At 46.3% G+C, this 1,641-nt stretch overlaps 1 protein-coding gene across 1 annotated transcript; it reads left to right on the top strand.

Moving 5' to 3' along the window:
• The first annotated feature begins 456 nt into the window (after window positions 1-456).
• BJ212DRAFT_580899 (uncharacterized protein) lies at window positions 457-977 on the top strand. The gene is made up of 3 exons (XM_041343567.1): window positions 457-736; window positions 785-830; window positions 883-977. Exons 1-3 carry the CDS (start codon window positions 541-543, stop codon window positions 884-886), a joined length of 246 nt encoding a protein of 81 aa, XP_041185235.1. The 5' UTR covers window positions 457-540; the 3' UTR covers window positions 887-977.
• The last annotated feature ends 664 nt before the right edge of the window (window positions 978-1,641 follow it).

Genomic DNA, 1,641 nt, shown 5'->3' with positions numbered 1-1,641 from the left:
TAAGTCAACAGTCCATGAAATCTCGATCTGCAGCGATTGACCTTCAGCTAGATGCTGTTTATTGCCAGGATTCTTGTGGGTTTTGCTATTCTTTTCTGCGTATTTCCAGGGACTTCATAATGCGCTAGTGCTGTTTTCGGGCCAAAGCTTGGCATGCGAGCTATGGTACAAGCAAGGTTCTCATGGGGGTGAGTTATTTTTCCGATTGCCAGCATCATTCCCTGACCGATATCAAGGTATTTCGGTGCCATCATACGGCCGTCTTGAATGTTTTTTCCTTGGAAGGCTTTCTTATTCTGAACTGCATTATTGGCGGACAAAACGATAGCTAGCTGTCTTCTCAACTTAATGACACTCTTGGGATCGCCATCATTGGTATCATATCTCTTATGGTATAGTCGGAATTCCTCCTGCTGCACCAAGTTGGACATGTTTCAAGGTCACTTCTGTGGATACCCGCGTTATCCATTGGTGGGACCACCTCACATCAATCATCCAAGAATTCTGACGGAATGTGATTCATAGGTACGAAAGTGTTGCATGGATCCCAAATGTAATTGCTTTTATCGCCATATTGGCTGTCGGTTATCCACAACTACGCGAAAACTATCGGCTCCTGTCCCTTCAGCAACACCTGCTAATATTATATCTTTTGCATCCTTTCTCGCATCTAACATTATCGGCTGGTGTCCCATGATCCCTGACTATGGGTATACCATAGCCCTGATGCTTCTTCGTGAGTTTTCCCGGGCCATCACCAGGGCTCTCCTTGACATTCCGATAGCACGAGAATTTTCATCTACACATATCTTGGGTTCTTCGTATCTAATGTAAGCCATTTATATCGATATCAGTTGCATCTTAACAAATTTCTTTTGAAAGGTGACTGGTCAGGCTCTGGGTGCCGCATTCGCAGCAGCAGCTCCGAGCGTGCCTGCTTGGAATGCAGGATTCGATGACAGCTCTTCCGTCGGTGGTTTGTTACACAGCATCTTGTTACCTACAGGTGCATTTGGAAAATCCTGATTGCTTTGGTCGCTCTCGTATCCAGTGCCTGTGCACCAACGATGTATACGTTCAGCAACAGTTTCATGGCTATTGCTACGCGGTTTTCTACAGTGCCCAGATGGGTATATGTCCTCATCTCGGAAGGAATGTGAGTGTCATCAAGTGGATGCAAACCTCGGAGATGCTCATGATTTGGTTTCAAGCCTGATACCACTGGCCATTGTTGGTGCCAAAAGTTTTATGCTACCTGTGTCGACATCCTTAGTACAAGTTCAAATATCGGTATCTATTGTTAGCGCTAACATGCTGATCTCAGACATCGTTGGATATTGGTCATCAATATTCTCTGCGATCGTACTCACAGAGCATATGCTATTCCGACGAGCCTCGTTTTCCTGAGGACCAATATCCTATCAAAACTTGGGCTTCATATACTCTCTTGCCTAGCGGTATCCCCGCGGTAGTGGCCTTCGCGTGCGCGTGTGGAGCCCTTGTTCCATTCATGTCACAGGCTTGGTATGTAGGACCAGTAGCGAGGCAGGGCAGTGGAGATGTTGGTGTGTTCGTAGGGTTTGTGGTGGGAGCTATCACCTATGCGTTGGCAAGGAGTTTCGAGAAAGTACTGTACAAGAA

The sequence above is a fragment of the Suillus subaureus genome, assembly GCF_016647635.1.
Source record: "Suillus subaureus strain MN1 chromosome Unknown BJ212scaffold_314, whole genome shotgun sequence".
NCBI classification, from domain to species: Eukaryota; Fungi; Basidiomycota; class Agaricomycetes; order Boletales; family Suillaceae; genus Suillus; species Suillus subaureus.
Note: the sequence above shows the minus strand (reverse complement) of the source record. Positions and strands in the feature narration are given on the sequence as shown.